The sequence below is a fragment of the Pelophylax lessonae genome (genome assembly GCF_965119305.1).
Source record: "Pelophylax lessonae genome assembly, chromosome: 3".
NCBI classification, from domain to species: Eukaryota; Metazoa; Chordata; class Amphibia; order Anura; family Ranidae; genus Pelophylax; species Pelophylax lessonae.
The window spans coordinates 69,168,720-69,190,208 of NC_138770.1; the positions used below are offsets into that span (position 1 = coordinate 69,168,720).

The 21,489-nt window shown below is 42.8% G+C and overlaps 1 protein-coding gene across 1 annotated transcript in view; it reads left to right on the top strand.

The window, feature by feature from the left end:
* The window catches only part of LOC309549330 (cytochrome P450 2G1-like), a 60,313-nt gene extending 41,647 nt beyond the window's left edge, over positions 1-18,666 (top strand). The window contains exons 6-10 of the mRNA XM_082249527.1: positions 3,571-3,712; positions 6,281-6,468; positions 17,429-17,570; positions 17,660-18,083; positions 18,449-18,666. Coding sequence (XP_082105653.1) covers positions 3,571-3,712; positions 6,281-6,468; positions 17,429-17,570; positions 17,660-17,889 — 702 coding nt within the window. The 3' untranslated portion in view covers positions 17,890-18,083; positions 18,449-18,666. The remainder of the gene's footprint in view (positions 1-3,570; positions 3,713-6,280; positions 6,469-17,428; positions 17,571-17,659; positions 18,084-18,448) is intronic.
* The last annotated feature ends 2,823 nt before the right edge of the window (positions 18,667-21,489 follow it).

Below are 21,489 nucleotides of genomic sequence, written 5' to 3' on the forward strand. Positions count from 1 at the left end.
TTCAGCAAGGTCCCGCTCTCTCTGACGACTCTCACGGCCTCTCAGGGCGTCTTTCCGCTCTGTCACACTACCGAGATCCTTCCACACACCGCTCGCTCTGACTCCGATGTCCTCTGCCAGGCCTCCAGCCTACCCGCCTGCACTCCGCAGCAGCTCTTTCCCTTCCTTACAGCACGCTGTCCTCGAGGCAAGAGAGCAAGCGTTGATCCCACCCCCCTTTATAAAGACACTCCCAGCAGGCTCCGCAAGTCCCATTGCTCCCTGGGAGAAGAGTCTTATTACAAGGCAGTCTATGGTCCTTACTCCTCCTGAAACAAAATCTCCCATAAGTCCACACTTCTGCAAAACTTTAATGACAGAATAACAGTCTAAACAACACTAGCCTTGCGACCAGGCTACATCTATTAAAAACTTAAAAAGAAAATTATGGAAAGCAATTCCACTTTTATGACCTCTGCAGAAAACAAACTCTGATATACTGTAACTCTATTGCTACTCACTTTTTTATTTCAATTATTACAATTATGAGTCTTTTGGGAGATGTCAAACAAGCTGTACCTACAATTCGATCTATGACTAATTCCTAACTAAAAGAATTGCTTTAATAACAAAAATAGAAAAGCTAGCTAAAAAAAAGGTTAGGAGACTGCAATGCCAAATTGAATGTGGGTGTGATTCTCTACTAGTCGAATCCTTGATGTTCTTGGCTTTCTGCTTTGACAGTTTGTGGGTCTTCTTGTATCGACTCTTGCCTCAGCCGCTATTTTTCAGCTCTTCTCTTTGGTCCCATTTATGCCTCACTTAAGTTCTATTTATCATGTGCTTGACACTCTAGCACTTATCTGAACATTCTAGCCTGACCTGTAAATCTCAAGTATCTCATCCAATACTTATTACGCTTGGCCATCGTGCTCAAGTTCCATAATCCTCTACAAATGTATCAGAGGAAACACAGAATACAAAGTTAAAGCATTCTATAGAGGTGGCTGCTAGAGTTAAAGTAGTGCTACAGTTATCAATCCATCCCTTTTTTTGCCTTCAGATCTCAAACCTATGCCACTCCCACTCACAAACTTATTTATATAATAACCTTTTAAACTCAAAGGCCTTTTTACTTACCTGACTCCACTGTTATGTGGGATCTCTTAGATCTCAGCTTCTCTTTCGGGAGGGAAGACTGATAGTGAAGACCAGTCTTGTCATGCTATCATGGAGTCATGATGTCATGCCATCACTGGAGTTTTCAAGAATCTGTGAGGACCCTAATAATAGGCAGCCAATGGGAAGCATACATGTCACCAAACAGTAATGGAGGCACTTGAAGAAAGACCTTACCACTCTGTAGTCCAGAAGAAAGGGGTATTGTGACTAAAGATGTGACATGACCATTGTTCTAGAAATTTTATAGATAGGCAACTTCTATCCTCATATTGATTAGTTGTTGAAAATGAATAACTACTGCAGTAGGAAACAGACACAAAAGATACACTCAGCATCTATCCAAATAACTGTTCTGTTTACTGTTTTTTTTTTTTTTTATACACATGATTATGTAGGGATCACATTAATATTACAATTGTTTTTTATGGTAACAAGGGGGCGTAACATAGGCAGGCTAATTTGCTTATCAGGACTTGAAAGAATGTAACATAAAATGAAAACATTATTTGTGCCATGTGCACAATGAGTGCAGTGTGTAATACAAAAGCAAAGCATACAAAATAAAATACAGTTATATACAGAATTTACAATTTCTTTTACTCCATGGACTAAGGTAAGAAGTTGGGCTTTTTTCATTTTTTTTAGTTAAGGGGACAATTAGCTAAAAAGGTGCTAAAGTTAATGGGGAGGGTCCCTTGGCAGATTACTGCTTTAAGATAATGTTATGGTAAAGCCCAGGTGAGGTCTCAAACCATTTTATCTCTTCATAGTCCTGTATCTGTTAAAAGTCATGATTTGTGACAGATTTTTTTCCTTGGAAATATGGTAAAATACATGTTTTGAACATGAATAAATTGGGGAAAATTTTGAACATACTATTGGAAACAAAAAGGGCTACAGGAGAAGCGTGCCACCAGCCCAATAAAAACTTTTATTTGACAAATAATTATTAAAAACAAATATGCACTCGCCTTTCACAGCCTGTTACAGATGTATGGCTATAGTTTTGGCCAGAGACACAGGCTGGTAAAATGGCAGTCAAGTTCTTTCTCTGCACTGTTAACCAGCTGGCTTGCAAGACAGAGTGCTCCGGGTCAAATCTTTTCTGGGGCACTAAGTAAAGGTATACCGACGTCATTTTGACAGAGTGAATCATGGGTCACTCCTACATCTCATATAGGGTGTTGCCACACCTCTCAGAAATATGTCCTAAACACTTGTATTACTTGTATTACAGAAGAAATTAAAGGGCATGTTTAAATAGGTCTGGTAATTTTTTTTGCATGCTGAGTATAACTCTGGTGACTATTTTTTTGACAAAACACTAAAGTAAACAAAAAAAAAAGTCTCTTAGGGTGGTCCATACTGTATGGTCCACTTCTTAAGAGGAAGGACACTTCCTTTACCCCCCATGACTCAAGACTAGCGATTTGGGGCAAGACACACTTAGGTCCACATAGATTAAAGACCAAGTACCAAAGCTGACCGAGTACTAGGTGATGGACTCTCCTGAAAAAAGACCCCCTAAGGCAAAGGAGGAGATGACCTAAGGGACATGCATCCTTCTCCTAGTCTTCAGGGTAGGTCAGAAGAAACAGTAGAAAATAAAAAAGGTGCCAATGCAGGTGCATAGGCTAGTTCTTGTGCTTGGTAACAAAAATGACCTCAGTCTCAGCCAAAAAACCTAGCCCATGTGCATTAAGAAATATCTGTATCCCCCAGAACGCCACTCCCAGGGGGCACTTGACAGTGCAGGCCCTCTGCCTTCCCAGCCCTCAGCTAAGCAAAGTAGTCCAGTTCAAATCAGGGGGCATTGGGCCCCTCAAAATCCTCCATGCCAGGAAATCACTCTTGACCTCTGCCTCATTCAGTAGGCGCTTTGGTTTCTTTTCTCATGGAGAAGATCCCTCAGGCCCCCCATCTTACCAGCAGGGATACTATACAGATCAAGAAGGCCAGAATGACTGGGCACGTTTTCCTTACCATTTGAATAACCAAAAACTTTTTCCATCTGGGATCCATCCGGTTCCTTTATCCTTTTCCCCACCCAGGTCCTATTGCAACCTCATGGGCTGATATGGAGGTAGGCAGCTGGTAATCTAAGGCCTCACTCACACCCTGCATTGAATGCCTAAAGGATTTTCCGTTTTCAGGGTAAAGCCACCTTCAATCATAGGGGATTCTGACAAGAAGAAAACAGGCCTTTATAACTTTTAAAAATAGTTTTTTGGCTTGCATTAATTTAGCCTAATGCTGAATGCCTCCATTTGGTACCCAGTTCTACTATTCTCCCAGCTTTAAATTTCTCTGTAAGGGAGTCTTTGAGGCGCTGCATACCACTGCTGGAAAAAATGTCCATAAACGAGCCTCAAATTGATTAAAACTTACAATTCTGTTTCTAAACTGCAGGAAAAAGATATGAAACACAGCGAATTCTGCCAGGAGAATCTCCTGATTACTGTTTTTGAACTTTTTATTGCCGGAACTGAAACCACATCCAGCACCTTACAATTCAGCTTGCTGGTGATGATAAAACACCAGAAGGTTCAAGGTAAGGTGATCAATGATCAGCAGAGGAACAATAACGGGGTGTTCGAAACATCGGTGAATTGAAGAACAAAAGCAAATGCCAACCTATCTGTCTCCCTCTACCCAACTCTCAGGGAAATGTCTACTTTTTCCGTGGCCAATGTCAATCTATACTGTTAAGAAACATTATAATAGTTTTGAATCAGCTTTATACTAGTAGTTTCTTGTTTAACATTTACAGGTGTTTAGGGGATTGTTTACACTTGTGTTACCCTCTGATGTGATTTTCACTTAAATGAGTTGCAATTGCTGGCAATATATTACCATTGTCGGCAAAACAAAAATGTTAAAAAAAAGCAGTGTGGGGGTTTTAAGGGGAACCCTATACCACAATTTATTTAAAAAATCCATACCGGACCCTTATCTGAGCACGCAGCCCAGCAGGTCAGGAAAGGAAGGGGGATGAGTGAGCGCCCCCCCTCCGAACCATACCAGGCCACATGCCCTCAACATGGGGAGGGTGCTTTGGGGTGGGCTCTGCTCATGTTGATGGGGACAAGGGCCTCTTCCCGACAACCCTGGGCTGTAGTCATTGGGGTCTGCAGGCAGGAGGCTTATCTATAATCTGTAAGCCCCCTTTAACAAGGGGGCCCCCCATCCCAGCCCCCTCTTTGTGAATGTGTATGGGGTACATAATACCCCTACCCATTTTCCAAACAAGTGTCAAAATGAAATAAAAATATTCACACAGTTTTTGACAATTCCTTTGTTAAAAATAAAAAAACAACGTCCCTTGATGTAAATCAATCATGACAACCGCCACCATCACTGGACCCGAAAAAGGAAAAAAAAATAGCCTGCGACGAAGGCTAACCATCGAATGCCTGCAATGCCATCTGACAGTTCTTAAATAGGTAAGGGACAGAGCCAGCTGGCGATGTCACCTGGTGGCACTGCCCCCATGTGACTTCACCGATCGGTGCATGCTAGGTCATTATGTCACATGGGGCAGTGCAACTCCTCCATGTTGAGGGCATGTGGCCTGGTATGGTTCAGGAGGGCCCCCCCTTTCCTGACCTGCCAGGCTGCATGCTCGGATAAGGGTTTGGTATGGATTTTGGAGGGGGGGGGCATCCAACTGGGCACCCTGCATATTCAGGAGTTGAACAGGTGATGTTTCGGCCGAACTTATGCTCGGCCCGAACCGCTCACCCAACACTAGTTGGCATAAAGCGGACGATCGGGAACGGTAAACTGCAGTTTCACCGCGCATTTTTACTGCCCCCCATATTCAAGTGTAAATGAGATTTAAAACTGATGCTGATTTTAATACATACAGATTATTTGACAAAAAATAAACATTTAATACATGTCAAAGGATTTCCAGAGAACTATGGGTTAGCTAAAGAGCCAGAGCAGCAGTATTTATCTCCTTTTTTTCAGACACATTGGGGTTGATTTACTAAAACTGGAGAGTCCAAAATCTGGTGCAGCTCTACATAGGACCCAATCAGCTTCCAGATTTTTTGTCAAACTTAATTGAACAAGTGGAAGTTAGAAGCTTATTGGCTACCACGCACAGCTGCACCAGATTTTGCACTCTCTAGCTTTAGTAAATCAACCCCAGTGTCTCTTATTGAAATGTTGGATGGAGCAATGCAGAGAATTAGAATATGTTAAAGTAGAAACATACCCAAATCCACAGCTTTGAGGTGGATTGGACTTGTTTTTCCAGCACATCCTACAGATGCTCGATTGGATTGAGATTTGGAGAATTTGGAAGCCAAGTCAACACTTCAAACTTATTGTTGTGTTCCTAAAACCATTCTTAAATTCATCAGACTAGGCCATCTTCTTCTATTGTTCCATGGTGCTCATGGACATTGGTCAGAATGGGCACCCTGACCAGCCTGCAGGTACACAGCCCCATGCACAACAAACTGTGAGGCGCTGTGTGTTCTGACACCTTTCTGTTGGAACCGGTGTTCACTTTTTCAGCAATTTGGGCTTCAGTAGTTCTTTTATTGGATTAGACTACACAGGCCAGCATCCCCACATCAGTGTTATTCACTTTACCTGTCAGTAGTCATAACGTTATGGCTGATCAGTGTATGTTTAATCGTGTAACTGACAGATACAGTTACATTATTAATAGTCATAATGATAAAACAGTGTACCAAAATAAAAGCCTTTTTATGTCCCTAAAAGTATATATAATTTTATTACGCAGCTTTGTCATAAAGTTATTGTTAAGCTAAATTTGGCTTGAGCATCTAGGCATCAACGACCTCTGGTCACGAAAAGGTTTTGCTGTCCTTCAAACTTGAAGCACTTGATGGACAACAGTGAAAATGAAAGCGTAAAAGTGACTTCACATTGACCACAATAACAGATAGGCAAATAGCTTTTTTTTTTATTCTGCAGATAATCCTGCCATTCAGCAATCACAATTGTTCCTCAACCACGTGACAAGACATTCTCCTAAATCTTTTTCCAAATAATTATTCCACAAGGGAAATAGAGAATTTTTAAGGGTGCACATTTTTATTGAAATAATGTTGCATTTTGGAATATTCTATTCTTTTCTTAGAGAGAATACAGGAGGAAATAGACTCAGTCGTTGGGCCAGACAGACTTCCCAGCATCACTGATCGCTTAGAAATGCCATACACCAATGCTGTCATCCATGAAATCATGAGATACTTAGACCTCGTCCCAATGGCACTTGCACATAAGGTCACCGAGGATACAAACTTCAGAGGCTTCACCCTTCCCAAGGTAAGACCCATTTTATTTTACTGATCCTGCCAATAACATACTTCTAGGGATGGGCTTTATGTTCGACGTTAGACTCGAACATCAGCTGTTTGTGTGTTCACTAAACGCACTAACAAATGGGAGGCTCAGCGGAAAGATCGCCCGCCGTTTAGCACTGTTGCAGTGCATTAATTGCTGATGATTGGCCAAAGCACGACCTGACCTGTATGCTTTGGCCAATCACAGCACAATGTCCTGTCAGAGCCATGATTGGCCAAAGGCAGGGTGCCTTTAGCCAATCATGGCCCAGGGGCTAAGTCCACACCCCACGCTATATAAGGCTATATAAGGCTGCTGCTTATATCGTGTACAGTGTGTTATAATAGAGATTAGGCAGGTAGTTAGTGGATAGCGTGTTGAGTTAGATTAGTGCAGTCAGTGTAGTGTACAGGCGTACTCCACTTTTAAAATGTATGGATATTTTGTAGTCTTGGGTCCCCTCTCTAAGTGCTCCCCAAGTTTTGAGTCCCTGTCACTTATAGTTCATGCGAAGTAGCGAAGAAATAGTGCGCTAACTATAAAAGAAATTAAGAGTCAATAATATGTGTAGAAACCAACAATCTTAAAAGACTCTCAAATGAATGGGTCTGCTGACGCTAGTACAAAAACATGTGCTGAGTGGCTCTGTACCAAGATGTCCAGGCGATATATGCAGATAAGGATATATCACATAGATCAAATATGATGAATATATTGAGTACATAAAATAAAAAAATAAAAAAAACAGGCGTGAAAGTCTCTTAAATGGTGTGAGTCTGCTCAAACTTATAAATAAATAATAAGTGTGTCCGTGCCAAGGTGACGTGACAATAGGTGCAGACGATGGTGTTTATCATTAAAAGATGTTCAGGGTGGCCTCTTACCGCAAAACACTTCAATAATGACATTCAAACTTGAAGGTGACAAAGTGGTGAGATGGTGACACCCGGTGGTAAAGATGGATTCTTACCAGAAATCAGGGAGATATGAGCTTAGACTGGCGAATCCAGTATATGGATAATGAAGAGTGATGTGCTCTCGCTAGGATATCCAAAAAACTTGTCTTGTTCACAGCTGTAGGTTCCGGTTGCTCGAGGTGCAATGACCAGGAGGGTGATACTCAAAGAAAAAAAGAAGCTGATGATGCATTACCCTCAATACACAATTATTTAGAAAGGAGGCAAACACTTTCATAAAAAAAAAAAAAAAAAACACGGAACAAACAGATGAAAAATTGCTTAAAAAAATGCTCGGCCACCTGCAGAACGGTCCGTAGCATATAACAGCACAGCTAGCCCCCCTCCGACGCGTTTCCACTTAGGAGTCGTCTACTGGGAATGGAGCTCACTTATTATTTATTTATTTATTTATACGTTTGAGCAGACTCACACCATTTGAGAGACATTCATGCTTGTTTTTTTATTTTTTTTATTTTATATACTCAGTATATTCATCATATTTGATCTACGTGATATATCCTTGTCTGCATATATAATTTGGAAATCTTGGCACAGATCCACTCAGCACATTTTTTTGTACTAGCATCAGCAGACCCATTCATTTGAGAGTCTTTTAAGATTGTTGGTTTCTACACATATTATTGACTCTTAATTTCTTTTATAGTTAGCACACTATTTCTTCGCTACTTCTCTAATATTATCACTTCTCTAGTGCTGCTTTCATTCATTTTTTATCTTGATTTGCGCACCTTCACTTTTAACATTTATAGTTCATGAGCAGTGCCATGCCAAGCTGACCAAGATTTCCTTTAGACACCAATGTTAACCACTTGCCGACTGCCCGCCGACTTTTTTACGGCAGGTCGGCTCGGCTGCGTCCAGTCACATAGTACTACGTGACTGGAGTGCATGTGATTCCGGCGGCGCGTGCGATTGTCGGAAAAATGGAGAGAAGACCCGCCTTCTTATGTAAACAAAGCAGGCGGGTCTTCTCTCAGACAGGCAGGGAGAGAGCAGCTGTTTCAGCTAAGCTGAAACGGCATCTCTCTGTGCCTGTCACAGAACCCCCCCCCCCACCACAGTTAAGCCTCGTACACACGTACCGATTGTCGGCCGTAAATATTCGATCGGCCGATTGTAGGCTTGTTAGTATGATGCTTCCGACAGCCGACAGCGCATTTTCGGCTGAACAGAATCTGTCTTGCAAGCATTAAAATTGTTGTTGGCCAACACCAGAACGGCCGATTGTTCGCCAGTCAGTACAGATTTCGGCCGACAGACAGCAGATTTGCAAGACTGGGCATGCTCAGAAAAGAAAAAAGACGAGGAAAGTTAACCATCACATGACATCACTTCTGCAGTCGGCGGACAAAATTCGTGTGCAGTCTTTTGCACTTTTCAACAGACAAGACAGCCCTCAGACAAAAGACGGCCGATCGTTCGGCCGACGATCGGTACGTGTGTACGGGGCTTTAGTAAGCACATTAGGCATACATTTAACCCCTTTGATCACCCCACGTATTAACCCCTTCCCTGCCAGTGTCATTATTACAGTAACAGTTAAAAAACAAAAGGTGAATCAGCGTTTGTGATAAAAAGTAAGCAGCTAGCAAAGAAGCGTAAAATATACTTACACAAAAATAAGAGAATAAAAAGAAATATGCAGCGCTAAAAATAGTACACAAATTAAAGTGTAACAAATGAAAAACTTTCTTCAATGAGGAAGGTAAAAAACGTCTCTTATGATAAATGTTCATACAAATAATGTGACGTTTTTCAGTGGGTGCAATCCAGTGTACAAATGGAAACGATGATGAAAGGAAAATGCTTTCTCCACCACCAAACGAGTGAAATGCAAACTCACCAGAGCCAGATGCTGTCTAGATTATAGGACAGCATTCGAGTATTGTGCGACCAGCTTCAAGATCTTTAGGACATCTGGATAGTCAGCAACCTTCGGCCTCGTGGATAACCTCCAATCCGTTGATTGATTCAGCACATCATGAGAGGGTTAAAAAGGCAAAATGGAAGAGGCTTATGGTGTATTATGAAGTGAAATAAATTTATTAAAAATATAAATTAATATGTATTACTGATACAAAATACAGTGTACATAAAAGATAGCATAAAATCAAATCATAAAAAGAACTCACATATAATGCCACCACTGTAATGAAAAGGGATTGCTAGGACCTTAGGTGTTTGAGATAAAAGCTCTACGGCCGTTTCGCGTCCAACGCGTCCTCAGGCTCTGGTGAGTTTGCATTTCACTCGTTTGGTGGTGGAGAAAGCATTTTCCTTTCATCATTGTTTCCATTTGTACACTGGATTGCACCCACTGAAAATTGTCACATTATTTGTATGAACATTTATCATAAGAGACGTTTTTTACCTTCCTCATTGAAGAAAGTTGTTCATTTGTTACACTTTAATTTGTGTACTATTTTTAGCGCTGCATATTTCTTTTTATTACAGTAACAGTGCATATTTTTAGCACTGATTACTGTAGTAATATCACTAGACCCCCCCCAAAAGTGTAAAAAATGTCAGTTAGAGGTCCGATCTGTCCGCCGCAATGTCGCAGTCCAGCAAAAAATCGCAGATCGCCGCCATTACTAGTAAAACAAAAAAAAAAAAACATAAAAATGACATAAATCTTTGCCGTAGTTAGTAGATGCAATAACTTTTGCGCAAACCAATCAAAATACGCTTATTGCTATTTTTTTTACCAAGAATATGTAGCAGATAACAAATTGGCCTAAAATGTTAAAAAAATTTCATTTTTTTATTTTTTATTTTTTTGAGAATGTCATATAGCAGAATGTGAAAAAAAATATATATATTTTTTTCACAATTGTCGCTCTTTTTTTGTTTATAGTGCAAAAAATAAAAATTGCACAGGTGATCAAATAGCACCAAAAGAAAGCTCTGTTTGTGGGAAAAAAAAGGACATCAATTTTATTTGGGTAAAGCATTGCACGACTGCGCAATTGTCTGTTAAAGTAACGCAATGCTGAATCGCAAAATAGGGCCTGGTCAGGAAGGGGGCAAATCCTTCCGGGGCTGAAGTGGTTAAAGACAGGGAGCAGTGCCATGTCAAGCTGACCAATATTTCCTAAAAATGCCAATGTTAAAGACTGGGAGCAGTGCCATGCCAAGCTGTCTAATATTACGCATAGATGCCAATGAGCAATGAAAGCTGAATTTTAGTCTGGGCAGGAAGGGGGTAAAAGTGTCTTGTATTTAAGTGGTTAAGGGGAACCCTATGACAGAATTTAAAAAGAAAAAAAAAAAAAAACGGCATGGGGCTGCCCCTAAAATCTATACCAAGGGAACTCCACACCAAAAAAAAAAAAAAATGGTGTGGGGTCCCTCCAAAATCCATACCAGACTCTCATCCGAGCATGCCCCCCCTCCTTAACCATATCAGGCCACATTCCCTCAACATGGGGGGGGGGTTGCTTTGGGGCAAAGGCCTCTTCCTGACAACCCTGGGCTGTGGTTGTGGGAGTCTGCGAGTGGGGGGCTTATTAGAATCTGGAAGCCCCTTTAACAAGGGGGCCCCAAGATCCCGGCCCTCCCCTATGTAAATGGGTATCGGGTACATCATACCCCTACTCATTCACCAAAAAAGTGTACAAAACAAATAAACACATAAGACAGTTTTTGACAAGTTCTTTATTAAAAAAATAAATAAAAAATAGCGTTCCCTTGATGTAAATCCATCATCAATCACGACACCTGAAAAATAGAAAATAATTAAAAAACGCTTCGCCTCTTCTGAGGCCTCCAGCCACATGCCACTCTTGAGCCTTGACAGCTCTTTTATAGGCAAGGGGCAGGGCCATCTGGTCACATCACCTGGTGGCACCGCCCCTTCTGATGTCACATAGAGGGGGCTGGGATCTGGGGTTTCCAGATTCCGATAAGCCTCCCACACACAGACCCCGACAACCACAGCCCAGGGTTGTTGGGAAGAGGCCTTTGCCCTAAAGCACCCCCCTCCCCCATGTTGAGGGCATGAGGCCTAGTATGGTTCAGGAGGGGGGAAGCCGCTCGCCCGTCCCCTCCCCTTTCCTGCCCTTCCAGGCTGCATGCTCGGATAAGAGTCTGGTGTGGAATTTGGGGAACTCCCCCCCCCCACCGCTGTTTTTTTTTTTTTTATTTTGGCGATGGGCCTGGTATGGACTGGGGGGGAGGGACCCTATGCCATTTTTTCATGTTTTTTTATCTGTACTGCCGAGAGCCGACAATACATTACAGCCGCAAGCAAGTTTAAATATAATTTTTTCATTTAGAAATTTCTGTATTGCTGCAGCAGGCTACATACATCGTACAAATGCGGCACTTTACAAATGTGGCACTTTACAGGCACAATAAGAGGACCCCCCCCCCCCCGGAACAATATTTAAAGGAATTTTTCATTTCACTTTAAGTATCATTAAAATCAGGTTGTTTTCACAATTTTTGTTTGCATTGATACGTGTCCCCCTGGGCAGTACCCAGGTCCCCATGCACTTTTTATGGCAATAACTTGAATACAAGCCTTTAAAATGAAGACTTTTCATGTTTGTGTCCCATAGACTTTAATGGAGTTCACATCTTCGCTAGAACATTTCCCCTGTTTGAGATGTTCTGGTGCAAACCAAACAGGGGGGTGTTCAGCCCATCACTACAAACTGCCTATCTCAAGGTGACAAAAGCATTGTCACCGAAGAACAGGAAGCATATTCAGACTACAGAATACCCCTTACTTTTTTGTATAACATGGGTTGGCAGAAGAGCGGTTTTATAGTTGATGGAGGAGAACTGGGAACTATATAAATATGTCAACAGTCAAGAGAAAAATGGCAACCAATCACAAATAGGATGTCGAATCATTGGGGTTGACTTACTAAAACTGGAGAGTGCAAAATCTGGCGCACCTCTGCAAAGAAACCAATCAGCTTCCAGATTTATTTTTTGTTAAAGCTTAATTAAACAACCTAGAAGCTGATTGGTTTCTATGCCGAGCTGGACCAGATTTTGCACTCTCCAGTGTTGGTAAATCAACCCCATTGTGACCAAAACTAAACCAGTAATGTAAGATGGCTTCAACTCTGCTCTCCACCCACAGGAGAAGTCCCTCAAATGCGTTTTGCCCAATAGTGGGCTTAATTGATGAGGCACTTCCACTAAAGGAAAAAACGCATCTGAGGGACCTCTCCTACAGGGGGGGGGGGGGGCAGAGCTGAAGCCATCTTACATTACTGGTTTATTCTTGGTTGAAGTAAGTTGCCATCCTGTGTGCGATTGGTTGCCATTGTTCTACAGCATATTGTAGCCTGACAAGCTGTTCTCTATAGTCTGCACCTGTTCATGTTGGCTGAAACCAGTGATAGGAGCATTAGAGCGGTTATTTGTCTACAGATTACCAGGCAAGTTTTTCTTAATTTTTTTTTTTTTTACTATTAATAATGAGCGGATATAACAAAACACTTTCAATGCTACAGTATATTTAGTTGACCAAAATGGAGCAAATAAGAGAAGTTCATTGTTTGGTTTTATATTCATTTTAACAAGGTGAATCATCTACTGGAGGTATACAGAAAAATAACCATGAAATTGGCCCAAGCCCCAAAAAACGGGTAATTATATCACAAAGATAGAGAAAGTATGGGTTTTAGGGCCCAATTGAAACAGGAAAACCAAGAATCCATTTTATAAAAAATTAAACATTTTATTTAGATCATATAAAATACATAGTGTGGTATGTGAGGGATTCCTGGATAGACAAAACGAATCCCCCATATATTCACCAAAAAACAACAATTAAAAACCACAGCTCAGAAATATACCCCTTATAAGGGGCTAATACATGCTTCAAGCTGATGTTGGTGCGAGAAGTCTCTGTTGTTATTTGGTTTGAAGGTCCCAATGAGCCAACGCGTTTCTCATCGAGCTTCGTCAGGGCCAAAGAGACCGAGCAATACCGATATTTCTTGCTGTATATAGTGTTGTGAATGGGCAGAACATATAGACTCCTGTGTTCATGAATTTCTTGTAAGTACGTGACTGGTAGAACAGACCAATCTAAGATTTTTGATCCTTCAATTTGTATGGGTCCCCCATAGCAGGCAGGACAAGCGGCTCCCTATCATCTCCGAAGGTCTCGGTCTATGATCCGGTGACTCTGTATCACAATGATGGGGGATATCTATTAAGAGCCCTTGATACGTCCTGTCTCCATGTATTTCCTCAGACCACAGTAGAGCACATTATTGCATTGAGTGACGTCGCTTGGGAAGGCTCATCTATTAAAGTTGCAACCCAAGATTGGGCTAGAAAAATATTATGCCTTTGATACTCACCCAAGTAGCCAGAACGCAGTGCCTTTTTTGATTGATCTAAACCATTAAGAGGATACATCCAGATAGAGGGGAATAAAGACGTCACTACAACATATGGGGGACCCATACAAATTGAATTGACTGTTTCAATTGGGCCCTAAAACCCATACTTTCTCTATCTTTGTGATACAATCTACTGGAGGTATGTGTAATTTTAGATGATTTTATATAAATAAGGACAGGGCTTGAGAAATGCTAAACCACTTTGTCAACATGTTGTATTTCTTTACGGGATATGGATACTGATTGTTCTAGTAAACAATTAACTTTTAAACAATCTGACCTTTAAAAAAAAAAAAAAGATAGATTTACCTGCCTATCTAAATGTAATGTATAACTGACCAGCCGAGAGGAAAGAGCGAAGGGAAACCTTAATGTGTTTTCTGTGCATGGCTATTTTTGTAATATTTAATAGAAGGAACTCTCTAATTGCTTTACTTGCTGGTCCATAATTTCATGTTTTTATTTTATAAAAATAAAATGGTAGATGCTCTTTAAGTATATACACTATATTATCAAAAGTGTTGTGACACCTAAACACACATGAACTTTAATGACATCCCAGTCTTAGTCCGTAGGGTTCAATATTGAGTTGGCCCACCCTTTACAGCTATAACAGCTTCAACTCTTCTGGGAAGGCTGTCCACAAGGTTTAGGAGTGTCTATGGTAATGTTTGACCATTCTTCCAGAAGTGCATTTGTGAGGTCAGGCACTGATTTTAGACTGGATTTTAGACGAGAAGGCCTGGCCACTCTCCACTCTAATTCATCCCAAAGCTGTTCTATCGGTTGAGGTCAGGACTCTGTGCAGGCCAGACAAGTTCCCCCACCCCAAACTCGCTCATCCATGTCTTTATGGACCTTGCTTTGTGCACTGCTCCAAATCATTTGGTGGATGGGAGATTATGGTGCTGGGTTGTTTTTCAGGGGTTGGGCTTGGCCCCTTAGTTCCAGACATTTTGGACAATTTCATGCTCCCAACTTTGTGGGAACAGTTTGGGGATGGTCCGTTGCTGTTCCAACATGATTGAGCACCAGTCCTGACATCAACCTCAGGCTGCATGATATTTGCACACATTTTTATCAAACCTGTAGCTAACATACAGCTCAGAGTACGGAGTGGGCCAATACAATGTATGTAAGGTATACCCTATCTGCAGACAGGGTTGGTTAGGAATATTTAATGTACGATACAGAATACAGAGTGGTGCAGACAGGAGAAATGACAAAACAGCAATGGACAACAAATTAAAGGCTAAGTTCATCTTTACAGAAAAAAATAATAAATGTACATATTTTTGCAGAAACAAAATGTGCATATATTATTTTTTCTGCGAGCCTGGAAAGCATTGCACCCATTAACAGTAGATCATGGGTGCAATGTGGGCTCCTGTAGACATGTCCTCCAACTTTCAGTCCATATCTCTGTACAGGCTTTCATTTTGAAAGCCAGTGAGCATTTCAACAGACTATTAAAGTGTGCATTAGCACCCCTGCAGCCCATTTAAATTAAAGTCCATCTGCCATTGTGAAAGAAGATAATTGTAGTTTATTCATTCACAAGAATCTGTGAATGATTCATGTGGCTGTATGTGCATAGTCCGTGCTGTTTTTAACCACTTGCCGACCGCCTTCTTTAAATTTACTGCGGCACTCAGTTCTGTAATTGACAACGATCCCCCTCCCTGTTCTGCTGACATCTGATTCCCCCTGTGTGTGTGTACCCCCTTTGGCTTGAGCCCCAGATGCCGAGACCAGTTGCTGTCCATGGTCCATTGCACACTGCCGCTGCATATGTGAGGCAATGCAGGGAGTGTGCTGCTGTATGTTTGAAAAAAAAAAAAAAAGCCTGAGCTGGCAGCTGATGAGCCACTTCGCCTGTAAGGAGAACAAGAGTGGGCCCTGGGTTTTGGAACGTTGATCACCGATGGTGAGAGCAGTGAATGAGGAGTGATGAGTATAGGGGGGAATGCAATGGATAGAAAGCAAGGAGCCTGCTAGGTGCAGAGGGGTGAGAGCTGTAGATGGGGGGGGGGGGTTTCTAGATGTGGAAGGGTGAGAGCTGTGGGTATGGAGGGTTTTCTAGGTGCAGAGGGGTAAAAGCTGTGGATGGGGGGGATTCTGGGTACAGAAGGGCGAGAGCTGTGGATATGGAGGGTATTGTAGTTGCAGAGGGGTGAGAGCTGTGGATGGAGGGGTGTTAGGTGCAGAGGGATGGGAGCTATGAATGGGGAGGGTATTCTTGGTGCAGAAGGGTGAAAGAAGTGGATGGGGGGGGGGTATTCTAGGGGAAAAGGGGTGAGAATTGTGGATGGGTGTTCTAGATGCAGAGGGGCAAGAGCTGTGAATGGGAGTGGAGGGGGGGAATGGGGTGCTATGGATGAAAGCTGTGGATGGGGAGGGTTTTCTAGGTGCAGAGGGGTAAGAGCAGTGGATGGGGGTATTCTAGTGCAGAGGGGTGATAGCTGTGATTAAAGGGTTCTAGGTGCAGAGGCGTAAGAGCTGTTTATGGGGGGGGGGGGCTATTCTAGGTACAGAGAAGTGAGCTGTGGATGGGAAGGGATGTGCTAGGTGCAGAGGGGTGGGAGCTGTGGATGGGGAGGTGCTGAGTATGACCCCATAAAGTAACATAGGCTACCTGCACACATCAATAGCCACATTAAAAAAAAAACTGATTCGCACTGTACAGGACACAGCACCTATGTGAACGAGCCCCAAGATCTAATTTACACTCAAATGAATTTAATAACTACTTATGTTTGTGTCCGCTAATAATGATTTTAGTTTATTTTTTGTGAAAATATTGTTTGATATTTTCTGGGGTCTGTCAGGTAGGCTGTACGGGGCCCCATGATTTCTAACAGCAGCTCTGACGGATGCACATGGTCAGACTGGGGGGCATGCCTGCCCCCAGAGCAGCCTGTGCTTGATCTCTAAAATGTATTTTTTTCAGGTAGCATAGTCAAATCAGGAGGCACTTGGCCCCTTGGAATCCTCCACAAGGGAATCACTCCCAGATCCCATCTCGCCAACTGGGTACACTGATTTATGTTCCCAATGTAAGATCAATTACCAGTGGATCATTCCAATGCCACAGTGACAGTGGAGCACCCCTTTTGCGCACTGATAAGAACAGATACTAAACTTAATCTTAGTCAAAAAGCCGAGAAGGGATCATTTAAGAACCTATACCCCACTAGGATCTGTCCTGCCTGTTAGTAGGCTGCCAGCCCTGTTGCATTCAGTTAGACCACCATATATGTATTTTGGGACAGACTGAAAATGAGCAGCAAAGACCAACCTTGCACCATCCCTGTTACAGGTTACCATCCAAAGGTCAGGTCTTCTCACATGTTAGAAAAAGCCTTTTACTAGGGGAATCCAAAACTACCTCCTAAGATTCCTCACCAAAGCCACATACGAATAAAAAACTATTATATTTTCTCAATTGTAAATTACAACATAAGAATTGAGAAGTTTGCTCCCAGGACCCAGATATTTAAGTGGGCCAAATGTGTAAAAAAGCATCTGTTGCATGTGCTGTTAGCAAAATGTGCTGATACTATAAATGTCTTTCCTGTCATTGTGTCACAGGGGACAACTGTGATTCCTCTCCTTGGTTCTGCACTATCAGACCCAGAATACTGGAAGTCACCCCATGACTTTAGTCCAGAAAATTTCCTGGATGAGAATGGGAAGTTCTGTCCACAGGAAGCTCTCATTCCTTTCTCTGCAGGTAAGAAACTGAAAGAGAAATATTCATAGTAGTTTCCTCTGCCATGTAATATGTTCATGCTTCTATCTGCTGCTTTCTTGTTGTTCCAGGAAAGAGGATCTGCCCTGGGGAAGGTCTGGCTCAGATGGAGATCTTTCTCTTCCTCACCGCTCTGCTTCAGAAGTTCTCCTTCCACCCTGCAAACCCAACCGATACATTCAATCTGAACGTGCTACGACGTGCTACCCGAAAAGAGGGGCTCTCCTACAATTTAAGAGCCAATCCCAGAATGGAGAAAATGAATGGACACACAAATTCAAGACTCGAGCGCACACTCTAGTAAAACGGAACATTATCTTTTCCAGCGCTTCCAATGGTCACTTGATTTTGTAGACATCTTAAACGCTTTACTTGGAAGACGGAGACTCCCACTCCCTCACCTTTCAGTTCTTTCTCTAGAAAGAAGTCTTAATGCTAATAATTGTATGAACTTACAGTATTGTGGTTGTAGCTTGTCTAAGCCTAACACTACAGGTCAGGGGCGTAACTACAGGGGTTGCAGGGGTTGCAATCGCTACCGGGCCCCATGCTCCAGGGGGCCCGGTAGCAAACCAGTGGGTGAACTTCTAGGATCTCAAAGGTCACACTTGCGACCGGGCCCTGGCATTTCACCACTGTGGGGAGGCCCCAAGATTGCAGGAAGGGGGCCCACTGCAGAACTTGTGAAAGGATCCTGATGCGGGACCATAATAAAAGGCCATGCAATGAGATTAAAGAGCCCCAGGATTAGTGGGAAGAGCCCCGGGCTTGAAGGGAAGGGCCCCGGCCAGGGGTCTGGGGGGCCCTTCATGGTTTCTTGCATCGGGGCCCTGAAGGTTCTAGTTACGCCTCTGCTACAGGTTGAGTTCTAGCAGTGAAAGGTCACACTGAACTCATGCTCAAACACTTTAGCATTAGGGTTCTTTCACACTGCTGGTCACAGCACGGGTGCAGTGCAATGTACCCGCAGTTTTTGTGAGGGTTACCTGCACATTCCCAAAGACTTCTATTAGATCAGGTGTTTTTGGTGCATTTTCAGAAATAGCACCAAAGGTTCTGCATGCTGCATCTTTACTACGCTTTCAGAAAAAGGGCCGATCTTAAGACATCTATGGGAAAGAGTGGGAAACCCAGACTAGAACCATGGGTACACTGTGCTGCATCCACAATGTGGCCAAACTGCAGCATGGCAGTGTTAGACTTCATGTACACGGGATGTTTGAAAACCTCTCCTGAACGCTGAAACTTGACAGCTAGTAACCGATGGTTAAAAACATCCGTTTTGCCGTGTTTACATGCTGCGTTTATGCATGTTTAGCGGTGTCTGTGTTCAGAACCTTTATTACATTGTAAAATGGTTAGAAATGTATCCCCATTGAAAGCACTTATAAACAAAATGCTTTTAAACACGGGTTACCGCGTTTCGACGCATTTGCACGCTGTTACAAGCATTTGGCATTTCAAATGCCAATAAACTTCTGTCTGAATGCAATTTTTTGCTTTAAAAAAATGCCACAAAACTCAACTGCCTCTAAACGACTATAAACGTCTCAATGTACATGGACTGATAAGATAACATAGAGGAGAGTTCAGGGGTTGCTGAAAAAAAACGCCCAACTGCTCCTAAACATCCATTATCAGCAGCAGTGTACGTGAAGCCTAAGGCCCCTTTCAAACAGGCGGACCGTTCAGATCCGCCTGTCCGTTTTTTTGGCGGATCTGAACGGTCCCCCCATGCATCTCTATGCTGGATCGGATGTCAGCGGAGACATGTCCGCTGACACCTGATCCGATCCGTCAAATCTGGACGGATGGAAACCCTATTTTCCATCCGTCCAGCGGATCGGATGGGATGGGACCGGGTGAGAACGGACCGACGGTCCGTTCTCACCCGATTTCCCCCATAGAGATGCATGGGGAACTGACAGCTGTGTCTCTGCACACAGTGCGGAGACACAGCTGTCCTTCAGCTGCTCAGCGCGGGATCGGCGGCTCGATCCCCCGCTGAGAAAAACGGACGGAGTGTGTGAAAGGAGCCTTAGTCTCATTGGATAGCGGTCATCTGAAGTCTGGATGTTGTTGCCATATCAACTGCCTGACCTCACACATTGTTTCCCACTCCAATCATTCAGAGTTCTTTCGTAAAAAGAATTTTGTTGCTATTTTGAAAAGCTGAAATAAAGTCTTCCCTGCAAAGAAAATAGTCAACATTTACTTACACTTACCTGTCCAGGCTGCTAAATTCTTCTGCATGGAAGAGGAAAGCTTACTGAAGCATGTTCAGCATTCGAAACTGAAGAAGGCACAGAGGCACAGAGAGTCGGACGACAGCATGCCCCGCTGCACTCTGTGGTTTACTCCACCAGCCCCTACATCACTACAGGACAAAGTAGTGGTGTAAGGGGGTAGGAAATAACCACAGAATGGAGTGAGGAACCAAGCCTATAAATCACCTGGAATTATACCAAAACCTAAAATTTTTTACTCTTTAGAGTTTAGCGGCATGCAGAGTGAAACATGTAAGTAATATTTGTATTGTTATTTTGTATTTCTTTTTTGCAGGGATTCTTTTATATTAGTTTCTCAACAAAGTCACTTTAAGATAAACCTAAACAACTATAGGGCTCTGTATTTTGACAATGCTATGCACACTGTTGTAGGACAGTGTGTGAGGTCAAGCAGTTGACAGGGCAACAACATTCACTCCGGCATCCAGTAGAAATGTAGCTGGTTTGCTGGGAATAATGAAATAAATACTATATACAGTATACCACAAAAGTCAGATTTTTGTAAATATTTTAGTATATCTTTTCATGTGACAAAACTGAAGAAATGACACTTTGCTACAATGTAAAGTAGTGAGTGTACAGCTTGTATAACAGTGTAAATTTGCTGTCCCCTCAAAATAACTCAACACACAGCCATTAATGTCTAAACCTCTGGCAACAAAAGTGATTACACCTCTAAGTGGAAATGTCCAAATTGGGCACAAAGTGTCAACATTTTGTGTGGCCACCATTATTTTCTGCACTGCCTTAACCCTCTTGGGCATGGAGTTCACCAGAGCTTCACAGGTTGCCACTGGATGCCTCCTTCACTCCTCCATGACGACATCACGGAGCTGGTGGATGTTGGAGACCTTTCGCTCCTCCACCTTCCGTTTGAGGATTCTCCACAGATGCTCAATAGGGTTTAGATCTGGAGAGATGCTTGACCATTCCATCACCTTTACCCTCAGCTTCTTTAGCAAGTCAGTGGTCATCCTGGAGGTGTGTTTGGGGTCATTATCATGTTGGAATACTGTCCTGCGGCCCAGTTTTCAAAGGGAGGGGTTCATGCTCTGCTTCAGTATGTTACAGTACATGTTGGCATTCATGGTTCCCTCAGTGAACTGTAGCTCCTCATTGCTGGCAACACTCATGCAGCCCCAGACCATGACACTCCCACCACCATGCTTGACTGTAGGCAAGACACACTTATCTTAGTACTCCTCAGCCAGTTGCCGTCACACACGCTTGACACCATCTGAACTAAATAGACCACAGGACATGGTTCCAGTAATCCATGTCCTTAGTCTGCTTGTCTTCAGCAAACTGTGGGCTTTCGTGTGCATCATCTTTAGAAGAGGCTTCTTTCTGGGATGAGAGCCATGCAGACCAATTTGATGCAGTGTGCGGTGTCTGGTCTGAGCACTGACCCCCCACCCCTTCAACCTCTGCAGCAATGCTGACAGCACTCATACGTCTATTTCCCAAAGACAACCTCTGGATATGAGCATGTGCACTGAAGCTCTTTGGTCGACCATAGCGATGTCTGTTCTGAGTGGAAACTGTCCTGTTAAACTGATGTATGGTCTTGGCCACCATCTGCAGCTCAGTTTCAGAGTCTTGGCAATCTTCCT